Genomic DNA, 15658 nt, shown 5'->3' on the forward strand with positions numbered 1-15658 from the left:
TCAAAACAAATGTAGAGGATAGTGTTTTTTTAGAGCTTGGGGGAGAATTGGTGTGGCAAGAAAATCGGTGGAGGTTGAACCCGCTCATGAGTGTATATGTATATGATTGTTTTCCATCATTGATATAAAACATATGTAGTTTAAACTATTGTGCTTTATTTTGTAATTGGATTTTGTGGTACTCTTTTATTGACTGGGTTTTCCTTCTTTTAGGAAGTTTTTTATGACAAGGTTTTAACCATGGCGCTTTGTAGCTTTTACACTTTTATCTTTGTAAGCATCATTTCATATGTATTTCATATGTTAAATGAACACATTATTAGTTGGTTGAGGTTCATATCTAATTTCTATGTCTTCTAGGCTCCTCTTTTTCATTTTAATTTTTTTACCGACTTTTTCACCGGTCTCTATATATCTTCTCTGTTTGGACTATTGAAGTATAATCAAATCCTTGATGTATATTACGGAGTGAGGGAATAAATTGATATTGAACTCGTCATTCACGAGACCTCTTACTTACAAGTAAAGTAAAATACCAATAAACTATAGTATTGAGTGGTTCTATTCACAATATTTTGATGCACACTTTCCTTTTAGAAGAAATTAATTACTCCTATTTAGATTGGCCTAATTGGCTATCTGTATCTGATGTACTTCTGTATGATGTTTCACAACTGTGTTACTTTATCTTGATGAACAAAGATGATGCTGATAAGTTGAAGTCATATGCTTCCGTATGTAAACCATATTTTTCTTTGTTACATTGGATGGAATCGCCAATTTGACTGAACCTGAGGGCTTACATCTTATTTATAATTTTCCGAGTCCACATCGTAACTGGTCTTGCTTTGTATCAGAGATGCGTATAGAAGTTCATTCCAAGTATCAGGCACTCCAGCTAAACACCAGTGACTGCAGTCCATGTCCCTGTGACCACCGTGACCGTACACAGATGGATGCCCATCTTTTCTTAGTTGTGAAAGGGTTGTGACATTTAGCAAATGAACCGGGTTTGATATAGAACGCAGCACTCTTTCTACTACTACCTCTGCTGGATGTGAACCTGCCAGATGCTCATTCCCCGCCATTGGTTGTGTTTGCCCTTCACACTGGTTTGAGGTTGCCTCTCCCCATTCACTTCCACTGACAAAACATCACAACTAGAATGAGAAAGGAAAACAAGAGGTTGCAGAAAAAATGTAAACAAAATGAGCAAATAATTGTGTTAAAATAAGGTAAAACACTAGCTAATTGATCTTAAACCCAAAACCAATGTAACAATGTTTCCTTATCTGATGAAGGCCGCAAGATTTCTTACCTGATGACTGAATTTGTGCATTCAATAAAAATTTGTGTTATCAAGGTTGACATTCATAATTTAATGACATAACAAGTCAGACCTTATAGTATAATGCGGTTACGTTACAAACAATGTGCTAGGGCATGAAATTAGTCTTACTTATTATGATCTGGGGAAACGCCTTGGAAAAAAACTCTTGTTTTTGTTGATTCCGAATTGGTAGCAACCCATCTAGCCCATGTCATGAGAGCCTTCTCGTAAGCAACTAAGCGATCCATGTCTTTGTATGTACGGCTCCCTTCTTGAATTAGATCCCAACTGCAATACTAGCTTAACGATGTTAATTAACTAAATGTTTACAAGCTAAATTTGCAAATTTAATTATTTAAGCAGTTAGCTAGCATAGGGTATTGGAAAACAGGACTTACGGTTGCTTCCTTCCGGTGTGAAGCCACCAATGCCATGAGTTGAAGATCAGAACATCACTATTCATCCACAGTTTCCCACTTTCGATAGAGTCGAGTTTAAGAACTCGACCAGCAGTTGTGTTTATTGTATCAACAAGAAATGCATTCCGAGAGAACATGACCTTCATATTGTATGCCTGCAGCCAGATGTGGAACAATACGGGTTTAGAACTAGTTGATGACATCAAATTATTTTATCTAGGATCATTAATAACCGATGTGGATTGAAAGCTGAGGTTCTACACTAAAACTAATCAGCAATAAGAGAAGTAACTCAATTCTTTATAATCACATGCAAGGTTCTAAAAAACGCTAGGCGCTAGTCGGGCGGCAGGCTGGCGCCTAACGCCTAGGCGGCTAGGCAGGGTCTAGGCGAGCGCCTAGGCGGCCTAGGCGGATTTAGATAAATTTCTTGTATATCTTGTAAATAAATGCATATTGACACTTACAAAAAATTATATTTGTATCAAATCCATAGATAATAAAAGAATGATAAAATGCAAAAAGAGCATTCAACAACTCCAAAATTTAAAACATATTAATCATATATGTCATATAACAATAGTGAGGAGTATTATAGGATGACACATGTACAACAAGTTCACAATTCAAACCACCTATAAATTAATCAAATTTACGACATAATATATATAAATAAACATTGATACTATGTTATTTTCAAAAATAAAAATAAAAATAAAGAATATATATATGTATATATGTTAAATATGAGGATACATGTAAAGTTCAAAAATTGTATCATTTTGTAAGCCCATATTGTTGGGCCTCTCAATAAAATAAAACGGCCCTGCATTCATTTTTTTAAATCCTTCACCGACAGTTTAAAGGGGCTATAGCTAAAGCAAAAACCAAAAAGTTGCAAATTGCTTAAAAGTTAAAACCCTAACTCACAGCTCTACAACTTGCCGCCGCAACCTTCTCTGCAAACCTTCTACAACCCGTCGCCATCATCCATCCCTGCAATTGCACAAATCTCATCTACCTTTCTCCCCATCTCTGCAAACCTTCTACAACCTGTCGCCATCACACATCCCTGCAATTGCACTACCTCTCTCTCTCTCTCTCTCTCCCTCTCTCTCTCTCTCTCTCTCTCTCTCACCATATTTGACTTCTCTTCTAGCAAACAGAGAGGCAGACGACGAGACTCAGGGAGACAAGAAGGTTGTGAGTCTCGTGACAAAAGTTTCTTTTCCAGGCCGCCCAGATCGCCCGACGTCCGTCGAGCCCGCCTAGCCCACCCAAGCGGCCGCCTTACACCGTTTAATGTCTTTGCCGATTTAGTGAACGATTTCAAGTTAATCGCGACAGAGCACCGCCGCCTAGACCGCGTTTTAGAACACTCATCACATGCAAGGTCTTTTAATTATTTGATGTGTGACAACACTCTACATCCTCATACGCCTCCTCATACATGATGACACTCAAGTCAAACACATAGACAACACATATTAAGTCAGAGTAATCATGCACTTGCAAAATTTATTTACCAAATAATATGAGAACTGTCATCATTTATTCAATTTTAGCCTTTTTTTTAATTTTATCTATAACCAATAAGACACCGAGAACTATGTCATCATTTACCTAACAAATTTAGTAAACGTAAATAGTATTCTCGTGGCTGGTAGCTAGGGATCAAAGGTGGGTCTCACTATCTGTTTATATCTTGTTATTGTCGACTGTCAAGTTTTGATGCTGCGGCCATATTTTGGGGAAGAGATTTGAAACTATGGAATCCCTAATTATAAATCTATGATTAATATTCCAGCCTTGCGGTTGCTCTTTCCAGTTCACATGCATTAAGCGTACCTAATTTCCAAACTTAATTGCTGGTAGAGTAATGCATGAATTATTACAGATTTTTCTATTATTTTTTATGGTTAGGGAGGACCCACTACATGGAGACTAATATAACTTTATGAGACCCAAAAAATAAAGAATTATGCATTAGTGTGAAGGAAAATGATTCCACATTCCCTTTTTATCATTTTCATGTTTTGTTTATAGCCACCTGATTCAGTAAATCAACGGTGAATTAAAGGACAAAAAACAGTTGATGTGAAGAAAATTATTTCCCCAGCTAGTCCTAGCTAGGGTTAAAATACAGCGCAACAGTAGGACAACTAATATAAGAAATGCATTAACAATTAAAAAGAAGGTAAAATAGAGAGGTATCAATGGTCTCACTGGGAAGGCGAATGTGGATAGTCCTCCCGTCCGGTAGAGTTTATATTGAGTCTGTGGATTGGCTGTATGAAGCATACAGGTGAGTGATTGCCATTGGTTCAAACTCAGCGAGTCCCCAACGAACATGATGTTTTTTCCTCTAAATATTTGCAAGAAATCTTCACCGTTGAACCTAAAAAAGAACAAAAAATTGTAGTGATTATAACTTCTGAAACTAAAAATTGAAGAAAGCATGCAGCAAAGGGTTATGTAGCCACGGATACTAAGAGGCGGAGGGTTTAAACTTTGAATTTACGAGAATCAAGGATGAAGGTCTTAACCATCAGGACAATCTACCACTTGCATGTATATACCTTGTTAAGTTGCAGCGAGTGGGCTGCCATCGGAATTTGAGATAGAATTTGTCGGAACGACCATTTTGTAGGCAATCGAATTGCTTCTCTATGAAGGAGCATTGTGATGAAGTATAGAAAGGATATGATTCATCATAAACCCATCTTCCTTGGAAAAGATCACATCCTTCACTAGAGTACTGTCCACTTCCGTGTACATGATGGTGCAGAAGAGAGAGCACCAATAGAAACGTGCCGATGGCAAAATTATCCATGAGAGAGAGAGAGAGAGAGAGAGAGAGAGAGAGAGAGAGAGAGAGAGAGAGGAGGTTGGAGAGTCTCACAATTTATGTGACTAGCTAAGGGGTGAGAATGCATGTAGTATGTATATATACACGTGTGAAATTACATGTTTCTTCTTATTTTTGGCCGGAGATTTTGTGTATGAGAGATGATGTACTCCAAGAAATTTAATAGGGGCATTTAGACTTGAGGACCTAAAGAAGATTATTTTTTTCATTATGGCCGGATGCTTTTATAAATCTAGTTTTAGTCCTTAACTTTAAAACTCATTATCAGTCATATTAAATACCCCTGTCCACTTTTATTATTTTCAAATTTTCTTTCTAAAATTCCTAACTTTATCATCAATTAGGCCTTAAAAATAGGAATTTTAATTTCTACAAATCAAATTTAGAAATTTAAAATGAAAGACTTTTTTTTGTTTGTTCAAACAAAAAAAAGGAAAACTTTTTAAAATATTTTGCTAATGAGAATTAAACTATATAAAAATTTGGCCAAAATTTTTTTGTGGTCCCCATGGTGACACGTCACTTTCAATGTGACCCTTGTGGTGAAAAAGCTATTAATTAAACTCCCGTGGTGAGTCCTGTTAGCAATTGAGGTCCAAATCCAAAGTTCCGTTAATCTTCCATTAAATAAAATCATGTGATCACATGTGGATCGGTCAAAATTAAGTTTATTTATTTTGGAAAATAAAAAGACAAAAACATGATTGAATTAAAATAAAATTACAAATAAAAGAAACTTGTAACGATTAAAAAAAAAAAAAAAAACCTAGCAGTTCCCGTATTTCATCTTAGGCTCCCAGCCACTGCCATAGCCACTAGTGGACCTCCTCCACCGTCACTAACCATCACCCCAATTTGATAGCACATGTATCTCAACCTATATAATGCAGAAAAATCACATATACACAAGAATAACTTAAAGAGTTAAAGACAATGGGTGAAATGCAATTTATATGCATTCAGACGGGTGAAAGGCATTGTAAATTAAAGACAATGGCTGAAAGGCATTGCAGAAAATTCAATCTTCAGGTCTGCCCTCTGCATATGAACTTCAAGCAAGGTTCTAAAAGACGCTAGGCGTTAGTTGGGCAGCGGGCCTAGCGCCTTGGCGGACTAGGCGGATTTAAGTAAATCTATTGTATTTCGTGTAAATAAGTGTATGTTTATACTTAAAATATATATAATTTCATCATAAACTAGAAAATAAAATAACATATATATTATGAAGTATTGGAATATAATGACAACATGTGGAGCAAACATACAATGTGTGTTTATTTAAGTGTTCGATAAGTATCGTACAATTTATTGAAAACAATAAAATGCAAAAGGAAAGTTATCTATTTTCCATCTAAGTGAGTTGCAACCTAGACATGTGCCTAGGAGGGTCTGGGGGGGCTAGGCGGGTGCCTAGGAGGGTCTGGGGGGGCTAGGCGGGTGCCTAGGCGATCTAGGCGGGCACCTCAGCAGGTCTAGGTGCCCTTTCTTAATTTTCAAATATCTAGGCATTAATCGGAGCGGTGGCTAGCCGCCTAGCGCCAAACAGTGATTTCAAGAGTATAAGAAAGTTAAAGAATTAAAATTCAAAAAGATTACGAAAAAAATTGAAAGGTTGTGTACTGGCCGTCTAGGGCCTGCATAAAACCACATTACCAATTAAAGACAAAACTGAAAGGCATTTATGCATTCAAATTGGTACAAATTGATACAAGAATGAAAATTCAAGTAAGACTAAGAGTCTAACTCATGATCAAAGATGTGTTGGCATTGAAAAAAATAACAATAGTATATTAGAGTATTAGGATTTCCAAACGAAATTAAATCATACCTAAGAAATTAGGCACGACTTCACCTTCACCTCTTCTCCTAGCCATTGACGTGGTTTTACAGGTTTAGTTTCAGTCTTCACGTTCAAGCTTTTTTTTTTTTTTTTTCTATAAAATCTAATTTCAGTTAAACCCTAAATTATACTAGATGTGCATTGAATAAGATGTAATTTGGATTGAAATGATGAATTTCACCCTTCATGTAATAGTCACGGGAGTTTATTTAACGGAATACTAACGAAAATTTGGATTTGGACCTCAATTGCTAACAAGGCCGACCACAATGATTTATTTAAAAGTTTTTTCACCACGAGGGTCACATCAAAAGTAACAATCACAAAACCAAACAAATAAACTAATATGCAAACACAATAAACAATATACATAATAAAGGTACATGAATATATATATATATATATATATATATATATATATATATGTGTGTGTGTGTGTGTGCGCGCGCGCGTATATATTGGTACACATATATACATAGGTTCATATGTATAGGTGTAGAAATGTATATATAGGTACACATATATACATAAGTTCATATATATGGGTACACAAATGTATATATAGGTATATATATATATATATATATATATATATATATATATATATATATATTGTTGTGGTCTATTTTATCTGACAGAGGGACTAGGGCCGGCGGCAGAGAGAGAGAGGAGAGAGATGTGTGTTTGTAGAATTGTAGGGGAATGTGTGTGTTGTTATCCCTCCTACATTGTGCCTTTATTTATAGTAGTAAAGGGAGAGAAGATATTCCTTCTTCTCCAAGTAATACAAGTTGTAATAGGAAAGGATAACTAGAATCAAATCTTATCTAGGATTTACACAATCATACTTAAACTAGGAATGTTTACAACACTCCCCCTTGAGTGTGTAAATACTCAAGGTAGATTCAGCATCATGCAGAAGTTGAGGAAGTCGACTCGTTGGCACTGATTCCAAGGAACAACGCTTATTCTCAATAAGGTAGGAACTTGCATAAGTAGTAAGTCTCACTAAAAACCCTAAGGCTATGGCAAAAACCCAAGTATGGACAAAATCCATAATCTAAGGAAAAATGCGTGAGAAATGCAAAGTCAAAAGAAACGTCTACAGGACGTCATCAGGGATATGATCAGCCCAAGGTGGGTGCCTCGTTAAAACCTAGTTAGGTAGCAAAAACCCAGTGGGAAAAATGCTCCTAATCGTAGGGAAAAAGAGTACATTAAGATCAAGCAAGTATCTAGAAGATACTCCCCCTGAGTTTGACATAATTCCAAAGAGAAATAGCAAAGTTACAACTCAGAAAGTTTACGCATACCAATTCCATGAACAAGCTTCTGAAACGTCGCCTTCGGTAGTGATTTGGTGAAGAGGTCGGCCAGATTGTCTTGTGATCGGATTTGCGTGACTTCAATCTTCTGATGCTCTTGTTGTTGATGTGTAAAGAAGAACTTCGGCGCAATATGCTTGGTGTTGTCTCCTTTGATGTAACCCTTCTTGAGCTGTTCGATGCAAGCTGCGTTGTCTTCGAAAATCGTCGTCGGGGCATTAACGGCGGGATGAAGATCACAGGAGCTTCGAATATGGCCCACTACTGCTCTCAACCAAAAGCATTCCCGAGTTGCTTCATGTAAGGCGAGAATTTCAGCATGGTTAGACAAAGTGGCAACTAAGGTCTGTTTAGTTGACCTCCAAGATATTGCGGTGCCTCCAACGGTAAAGACATAACCCGTTTGAGAACGCGCCTTGTGCGGATCAGATAAGTATCCAGCGTCGGCATAACCAACAAGGCGAGAATCAACCCGATGAGCATAGGGTGCGGCATCACTCGAGGATTCGTAGGGATAGAATAAGCCCAAATCCGTAGTACCCTTAAGGTAACGGAAGATGTCTTTCACGCCAGTCCAATGTCTGCGTGTTGGTGCATTGCTGTATCTTGCCAAAAGATTAACAGCGAAGGAGATGTCGGGTCTAGTGCATTGAGCTAAGTACAATAAAGCGCCTATCGCACTTAGATAAGGAACTTCAGGCTCCAAAATCTCTTCATCATCCTCCTTCGGACGGAAGGGATCTCGCTTTGCATCTAGCGTACGAACGACCATAGGAGTACTCGAAGGCTTCGCTTTATCCTCATTAAAACGGCGCAACACCTTCTGGGTGTAGTTCGATTGATGTACTAAGATTACATCCGAACAATGCTCTATCTCGAGACCGAGACAGTATCGAGTCTTACCTAGATCTTTCATCTCAAATTCCGACTTCAGGTGCGAAGCAGTTCTCGCGAGCTCTTCAGGAGTTCCGATGAGATTCATGTCATCGACATATACTGCAACAATCGCAAATCCGGAATGTGACTTCTTAATGAACACACAAGGGCATAGTTCGTTATTCACATATCCCTGACTAGTCAAATACTCACTTAAACGGTTATACCACATTCTTCCGGATTGTTTCAAACCGTATAGTGAACGCCTCAGCCGAATTGAGAGCGTGTTCCGGGGTTTGGAAATATTTGAACCAGTCAATGTAAGTCCTTCGGGAACTTTCATATAAATTTCCGTATCAAGATCCCCATAGAGATACGCGGTTACTACGTCCATCAGCTGCATATCCAGTTTTTCGGAAACTACCAAACTGATAAGGTATCGAAAAGTAATCACATCCATAACGGGTGAGTAAGTTTCGTCATAGTCAATCCCGAGGCGTTGTGAGAAACCTTGTGCTACAAGACGAGCTTTGTAACGCACAATTTCGTTCTTCTCATTACGCTTCCGAACGAAAACCCACTTGTAGCCAACGGGCTTCACATGTGGAGGAGTAGGAACTACAGGTCCAAACACCTTACGTTTCGCAAGTGAATCAAGTTCGACTTGGATTGCTTGTTTCCAGTTTGACCAATCAGCTCTACGTCGACATTCATCAACGGAACGCGGTTCAATGTCATCGCTCAACATGATCTCAGTAGCTACTGCAAATGCTAATGCATCGTCGACAATCATCTCATTTCTACGCCACACATCATCTAAGCTAGCATAATAGACCGAAATCTCACGATTCTCGGGAAGAGGATTCGTCTATTCAAGGACGCTTCCATAATCTAGAATTTCCTCATGAGTTGGGTAAAATGAGTAAGCGATAGTCGGATTCACGGTAGGCTCTTCAGGACCTTGTGCCGTGGTTTTCCTCTTCCGGGGGTGTGAATCCTTTGAACCAAGGGGTCTGCCACGCTTTTGTGTAGGGGCAGATGATTGGCTAGCCGCTAATGTACGTGGATCACCAGAATTGGCGTCCCGGGCTTCCAGGAGGGTAGTCCGTCGTACATTTGGTACATCCATCTTTGCAGGCGTATTCGCAGCTGGAATATGTGATCTTGTCACGCGCGCTAGATCGGTGAAAGCATCTAGCATGCTCTGAGCTATGCTCTGGAGATCTAATATGCGCTGCACTTCAGCTTCAGACTGAGCGGTGCGGGGATCTAAATGAGACAAAGTGGGAGTCGTCCACGATAATTCGCGTCGTTCATTAGGAACGTTGACGTTTTTATCTCCCCCTAACGACGGGAAGACTGTCTCATAGATGTGACAATCCGCGAAACGAGCGGTAAACAGATCGCCTGTCAAAGGTTCTAAGTAACGAATAATCGAAGGAGAATCATATCCGACATAGATTCCCATCCTTCGCTGAGGCCCCATTTTTGTACGTAAGGGCGGCGAGATCGGCACATAGACCGCACAACCAAAAACGCGCAGATGCGATATGTCGGGTTCGCATCCGGTGACCAACTGAAGGGCACTAAATGGTTGTGTCGCAACAGGCCTCAGGCAGACCAACTTTGCTGCGTGCAATATTGCATGGCCCCAAGCAGCGATCGGGAGCTTGGTACGTATGACCAACGATCGAGCAATCATTTGTAAACGCTTAATGAAAGCCTCTGCCAGGCCGTTCTGGGTGTGAACATGAGGTACAGGATGTTCAACTTCAACCCCAACCGACATGCAATAGTCATCAAAAAATTTAGATGTGAATTCTCCAGCATTATCCAATCGAATAGATTTGATCGGATAATCAGGGTGGTGAGCCCTGAGCTTGATAACCTGAGCCAACAGTTTGGAGAATGCAGCGTTCCTTGTGGACAACAAGCACACGTGTGACCAACGTGTAGAAGCGTCAACCAAAACCATAAAATATCTAAATGGTCCGTAGGGAGGTTGAATCGGTCCACAAATGTCCCCCTGAATCCGTTGTAGAAAAATGGGAGGATTCGAACGAATCTTGTCATAAGAAGGCTTAGTAATAAGCTTTCCCATAGAACATGTTTGACATGCAATTTCATGGATCGAACCTAAGCTTCGGGTTAGTGGATGCCCGTGTGAAGTTTTGAGGATACGGCGCATCGCTATTCGTCCAGGATGTCCCAAACGATCATGCCAAAGTGTAATTTCGTGCGCGGTCCCTGTGGTAGGGCCGGCCACATAGTGGCATTCTATGGGGCGTATGGTCGTAGTATACAGACCACTCGGGTTACGCTCTATCTTCTCTAGAATACGCTTCTGGCCATATTCGTAGGAAGTTACGCACAGAAATTCAACTCCGTTTTCTACGTGGGTTTCAGCGTGGTAATTGTTATCTCTAATGTCCTTGAAACTTAGTAACGTTCTTCCGGAACGTGGAGAATAGAGTGCCTCAGCAATGGTCAAGATTGTACCATTGGACAACATTATACGTGCCTTACCGTATCCTTCGATCAGGTTGGATGGGCCTGAGAGGGTTGTCAGAGGTGCATTCTTAGGTACGAAGTTAGTGAAATAGATGCGTTCACGCAAAACAGTATGCGTGGTTGCACTATCTGCCAGACAACTAACTTTCCCACTAGTCATACCTAGAATGAAAAATTAATTTGAATCGGTCACATGCATAAAAGTTTATAAAAACAAGTATCAATTCAAAATAATTTCATTTATTCAAGGAAAAAACTTAATATCCAAAATAAATCGCCAACTAATAATCCAAAACATAAAGGAAAATTGTTCAAAATCAACCAAAAAACAAGGTGGGGTTCGGCCACAAGGTGGAATTCGGCCCCAATTGTCTTATTTTAACTGAAAAATAAGTCTATGTCTAAGATTCTAATCTTCCATAGGAGTGGTATCCTCCTGAAAATCAGAAACCTCCATCTTTGTAGTCTCCGGTTCGTCCACTTGCAGGAAGTTTGATTCAAACTTCGTACGACGAGAATGATATGCATCCACAACCTTCTTGGGAGCACGGCAAATACGGGACCAATGGTCCTTGGAACCACAACGATAGCACATATCGTCATTCATTGTGGCAGGTGCTTTGCCCTTATTCTTGAAGTTCGGGGCCTTGGGAGCGAGGTTTGGGCGCTTCTGGGCTTTGTTTCCTCCCTTGGATGGGCCTTGGCTCTGTTGACCTTGGTGGGATGGCTTCTAGCCGCCCTTACCACGCCTCTTTTGGCGTTTTGGGTGCTGATTAGTGCTATAATGTGCTTCAGGCACAGCAGTAGCCCCAGTAGGTCGAGCTTGATGATTCTTCATCAACAGCTGGTTCTGCTTTTCAGCAAGAAGTAAAACAGAGATCAAATCCGAGAACTTAGTGAACTTCTGAGCTCTATATTGTTGCTGCAGGACAATATTAGAAGCAGAGAATGTCGAGTAGGTCTTCTCCAGGAGATCCTCTTCAGTCAAAGTTTCATTGCAAAACTTGAGAAGTGATCGGATTCGACAAACTTCAGAATTATATTCATTCACAGACTTAAAGTCTTGGAAGCGCAAGTGCTGCCAGTCGTGTCTTGCTTCAGGCAAGAATATGTCCTTTTGGTGATCGAAACGATCAGCCAAAGCGACCCATAATGCACGTGGATCCTCCTCAGCAAGGTACTCAGTTTGTAGAGCGTCATGGATATGTCTTCGGATGAAGATCATAGCAGTGGCTTTTTCAGCCTCGCCAACAGGTTTATCTGTTGCTTCTTCAATAGCAGGACGCAAGTTCTTTGCAGTGAGGTGGAGCTTCACATCTTGAACCCACTTGAGGTAGTTCCTTCCAGAAACCTCCAAAGCGGTGAAGTCGAGTTTGTTCAAATTCGACATGTTCCTATCACAAAATGGATGAACAAGATGTGGTTAGTGTAATGGAGAAAAATCAATCCATTCACATAGGAGTAGAACATACAGGTTCTAATAGACATGTATTGGTTTAATTTTGCATGAAAAACTTCGGGTTTTCATGGGTGATATATATAAGTGAAAACTTCGGGTTTTCAAACAAGGCATGTGTATAAGAAACTTCGGGTTTCAAAGTAATTATGAACTTCAGGTTCATATATTCCTGCAGGCAAACACAAATATATATGCAAACAAATATGCAAAGAATATATGCAGAAATATTGTATAATGATAAGTGAATTAATTTATTTTTGGTCTTCGGGGCCAAATTAAAATGTGGGTGAAAATATAAAAAAACCCATATTATTTAAAAAAAATTAAATAATAAAATCTCGGGGCCTAAAAATATAGGCCGAGTACCCCCAGGTGTAGGCTGCAGGCCCACGGGGTGAGAAAGGAATGGGCTGCTGTGTGCAGCCCTAAAAAAAATTTCTTTTTTTTTTTCGGTATGGGCCGCTGCAGGCGAGCCCAGGAAAATAAAAAAACAAATTGTTTTCTTTGTGGGCTGGGCCGCTGCAAGCGAGCCCAGCAAAAAAAATTGTGTTTTTTTTTTTTTTTTTTTTTTTTTGTTACACGGGCCGAGAGACAGAGCCCGAGTAGGGCTCGGGAAAGAGACCCAAAAGAAATCCCAGCCGTGCTGGGTGTGCAATGCCGAAGAAGAAAGCCGGAAAATTTTGACGGCGTCGGGGTTGTTGGGACTTGGGGTGAGTCATGGTTGTCGTGGACAATCACGGAGATAAGAAAATCTCAACGTTTCAACAACTATAAAACCCTAAAAAAAATTGAAATCGAATTTTTCAAAAAAAATTCCGATGAGATTCCGGTGAATCTCGGTTCAATTACCGACATGGGACGACTGCAGGTCGTTTATAGCAAGAACCAATAGGTTCGTGGTTGTGGCTGTAGGCCACTCCATGATCGGGGGACACCATGAAGGGTGTCGGGATTTTGGGTTTTTGGGGCTTGGCTCCGTGGGTTTCTGGGAACAAGGAGAGCTGAATGCTCTCTGATTTGCGTGTGATACCCCATCTGCAGGATGGTGGTCACGGGTTCGAAAGAACTCATATCCCAATCGCAAAAAAATGTTTTGTGTTTTTGTTTTTTTTTCTCAATTCAATTATATTATATGCATGTATAATTTTAATGAATCACATATTTACGTTGATGCATATGCAAATAATAGTTTCAATGCATGTACATATGTAAGATTCAATTCATGACAAATATCAAATTCACATAATTGTAGCAATTTTGATGATGAAGCATACACAATTTATGTAGAATCTAAAATACGTAAAACGTAAAGTTGGGTCATGCATCATGGTGAATGTTCATGCTATCAGGGCTTGCAAAATATCGAGTTAAAAGCCGTTGTTTGGAAAGAACCTGATTGCGTGATGATATGGATGAACTGGTTTGATGCAGAAAAAAAATCTCCAACGTCAGATTCCTAAGCGCAGCGGTAGGAGCGTGCTGATAACGTGTTGTGGTCTATTTTATCTGACAGAGGGACTAGGGCCGGCGGCAGAGAGAGAGATGTGTGTTTGTAGAATTGTAGGGGAATGTGTGTGTTGTTATCCCTCCTACATTGTGCCTTTATTTATAGTAGTAAAGGGAGAGAAGATATTCCTTCTTCTCCAAGTAATACAAGTTGTAATAGGAAAGGATAACTAGAATCAAATCTTATCTAGGATTTACACAATCATACTTAAACTAGGAATGTTTACGACATATATATATATATCGGTACATAAATATATATTTATGTACATATGCATAGGTACACAAATTATGTATTTCTATACATGCATATAAACATATATGTATTGCTACCACTTAAGCAATTTTTTACCTTTATTGAATACACATTAAGTAAAAAACTTTTATTTATAATACTAAAAATAAAACAAAACAAAAGTTAATAATTATTAGCTAGATTTTAGGTGATATATAAAGTCAAAGGACCAAAATCAGTATTTAATCTTACACCAACTTTAATGAAAAATAAATCTTATTTAGGGATTATAATCTAGCTTCCTAAATTTAATATATATGAAAACTGAAAAACAACTGAAATACTGTTCGTAAGCATAGTATTCGTCCGATTTTGCCCTCACATATTTAGTCAAATTTCGATTTTATCCCTCAATATTTTTTTCTTCCTTCTCCCTCTCTCTTCCCTCTCGCTCGATCCTTTTTGCTTCTATCATTCTCTCTCTAAAAGATTCTGGCTTCTCTCTCTATAAGTCCTCTCTCTCCTCCTTCGCTGAACCACGACGCTGTTTCTTCTCACCGTTGACGTCACCCACCTCGCCCACCTCAATTCGCTGACTCCGAGGGAGACTTAGATATCCAAAAGAAAAGGATTATCTTGGTTTTGATCTCTTAATTTGGGTTGGGCAGAGGATGCAAATAATTATTTGAATGAATTAATTTAGCTTGGTCTGTGCATATTTCGTTTGAATTAATTTGGGTATTTTTAAAGGAACGAATGTTTGTTGTTGGTTGTCTTTTGATCATTTTTTCTTTATTTATTTATAATATTCAAACTTCTTGAGATTTGGATTTATGTTTGGTGGTTTTCTGATTCATGTTTGTATTTCGATTTTGGAATTGCAGGTTTATGAATCGTAAGTTTAGCATTTCATGGCATATAGGATACGAACTTATGTTGATGAATAGTTGGATGGGATTAGAGGAGACGATTCGTCAAGGAAATTAGGATTGAATTTGGTTTGCTGGGAATCAATTGGTTCTTAGTGAAACCCTTTTCTTGGTTTCCTTATATTTTTCATTGAAAAGGTTTTTACTATTTTTATGTGTGAGTTCAATTGTTTAGATCTACCCAAATCATACATTGCAAGGCGGCTTCCTTATAGTTTGTGTTAGGCTGACTATTTGCATATCTCCTGAGGTTATCGATAGGACTAACTACCAAATCTTTTGTATGCAAATAGGATGTACGTACACATCAATTTATTATCTTTTCTATGAAAGTAGTACTATATACAAAAAGTTTGTAT

The 15658-nt window shown here is 39.0% G+C and overlaps 2 protein-coding genes across 3 annotated transcripts; both read right to left on the reverse strand.

Annotated features, from left to right (window-relative positions):
• Window positions 1-646: 646 nt before the first annotated feature.
• On the reverse strand, window positions 647-4669 carry LOC126609543 (protein trichome birefringence-like 43). 2 transcript variants are annotated; one of them, XM_050277383.1, is made up of 5 exons: window positions 4329-4669; window positions 3976-4147; window positions 1729-1889; window positions 1460-1618; window positions 647-1143 (listed from the first exon to the last, which is right to left on the reverse strand). In XM_050277383.1, the coding sequence occupies exons 1-5, from the start codon at window positions 4580-4582 to the stop codon at window positions 807-809; spliced, it is 1083 nt and encodes a 360-aa protein (XP_050133340.1). In that variant the 5' UTR covers window positions 4583-4669; the 3' UTR covers window positions 647-806. The 2 variants fall into 2 exon arrangements, with proteins under 2 accessions (XP_050133340.1, XP_050133339.1); XM_050277382.1 differs by having other exon boundaries at window positions 1729-1904; window positions 4329-4668.
• A 6721-nt stretch (window positions 4670-11390) lies between these two features.
• LOC126612069 (uncharacterized) lies at window positions 11391-14165 on the reverse strand. The gene is made up of 2 exons (XM_050280373.1): window positions 14022-14165; window positions 11391-12564 (listed from the first exon to the last, which is right to left on the reverse strand). The coding sequence occupies exon 2, from the start codon at window positions 12558-12560 to the stop codon at window positions 11901-11903; it is 660 nt and encodes a 219-aa protein (XP_050136330.1). The 5' UTR covers window positions 12561-12564; window positions 14022-14165; the 3' UTR covers window positions 11391-11900.
• Window positions 14166-15658: the final 1493 nt, after the last annotated feature.

This window comes from Malus sylvestris, chromosome 17 (genome assembly GCF_916048215.2).
Source record: "Malus sylvestris chromosome 17, drMalSylv7.2, whole genome shotgun sequence".
Classification (NCBI taxonomy): Eukaryota; Viridiplantae; Streptophyta; class Magnoliopsida; order Rosales; family Rosaceae; genus Malus; species Malus sylvestris.